The following is a 1,234-nucleotide window of genomic DNA, read 5'->3' as shown; positions in this document are numbered from 1 at the left end:
TTAGATATAAAAGAATAATTAAAACATTAAAAAATAACATAGATAAATATATTAAAACTTGAAATCCAAAAAAAAAAATATTAACGTGTTCGTGTCGTTTAAGATCATTACCTGCATCGCAAACACGGCTGCGATAAAAGCGCCGCGAGTCTTCTTGTTCGCGTACTCCGACATGATGGTGGCGGAAAGAGGGTAATCGCCGCCGATTCCAAAGCCAAGCCAGAACCGGAAGAAACAGAGAGTCGCAATCACAGAACTCGACTTATGACTAAACGACAATCCAGATCCAATCGAACAAATAACCATAAGCAACAGAGTCATCCCATACACTCTCTTCCGCCCAAGCTTATCTCCTAACCAACCAAAGAACAGTTGGCCGGAGAGAGTCCCACAGAAGGCAACGCCGTTGACGGAGGCGGAGATGTGCGGAGGAAGAGAGCCGGGGGTAAGGGATCCATCGACGTGGTAATAGATGCGGCCGAGGAGTTTGGTTACGAGGGAGATACAGAACAGGTCATAGGCGTCGGTGAAGAAGCCCATGCCGGCGACGACGATGGCGGTGAAATGGTACCATTGTGTTTTGGCGGCGTCGAGGGCGGAGAGAACCTGGAGATGCTCCTTCGCCATTGGTCTTATCTTCTTCTTTCCTCCTTCTCCTGGCCTGATTAGCGGCGAAGGATCAGAGAGCCAGAAAAAAGTTTTCTTTTTTTATTCAGAGCTTTGATTTACATTTTTGTGGGAGGTCAGAAGGGTTAAATAGGGGGAGTGGGAGGGGAAAGAGAATCTGAGGAGAGCATATTCGATGATTTGTGGGGTCAAAAGTGAGGTGTGGGGCCAGGGTTTGCCACGTCAGATATTCTGTTATTCTTGAAGGATTAATGGTGGTGAGGAAGGAGGGGAGGGAGAGACATTTGTTTTGTTTTTCGATTAATAGGGGAGGATTTATACGAATATTCTGATTATTATTCCTTTTTTGTTATCTTGAATATAAATATAATTAGATTTTTTTTTTTAAATTTTGTTATATGTTTTTATCAATTGAATAAGGCTTCATTTGAAACGGTTTTTTTACTATTTTCTAAAGTAATTTTTTAGTACAAAAATTTTAAAACTAGAAATTGTTATGTTAGAAATTTGTTTTAAAAAGCATTAAGAAAGTCACCCCAAACGAAGGACGACTTTCTTACTATTTTTAAAGTATCTTTTTAGAATAAATATTTTTTTTTAATTAAAA

General features: G+C 40.0%; 1 protein-coding gene across 1 annotated transcript; it reads right to left on the bottom strand.

Moving 5' to 3' along the window:
* Nucleotides 1–111: 111 nt before the first annotated feature.
* On the bottom strand, nucleotides 112–627 carry LOC110108157 (inorganic phosphate transporter 1-4-like; the record flags this gene model as incomplete). Its single annotated transcript, XM_020838674.2, has 1 exon — nucleotides 112–627. A coding segment is annotated over exon 1 (516 nt), but the record flags the coding sequence as incomplete, so codon positions are not given.
* Between the last annotated feature and the right edge of the window lie 607 nt (nucleotides 628–1,234).

Source organism: Dendrobium catenatum, unplaced genomic scaffold, assembly GCF_001605985.2.
Source record: "Dendrobium catenatum unplaced genomic scaffold, ASM160598v2 original_scaffold_159369, whole genome shotgun sequence".
Lineage (NCBI taxonomy): Eukaryota > Viridiplantae > Streptophyta > Magnoliopsida > Asparagales > Orchidaceae > Dendrobium > Dendrobium catenatum.
Note: the sequence above shows the minus strand (reverse complement) of the source record. Positions and strands in the feature narration are given on the sequence as shown.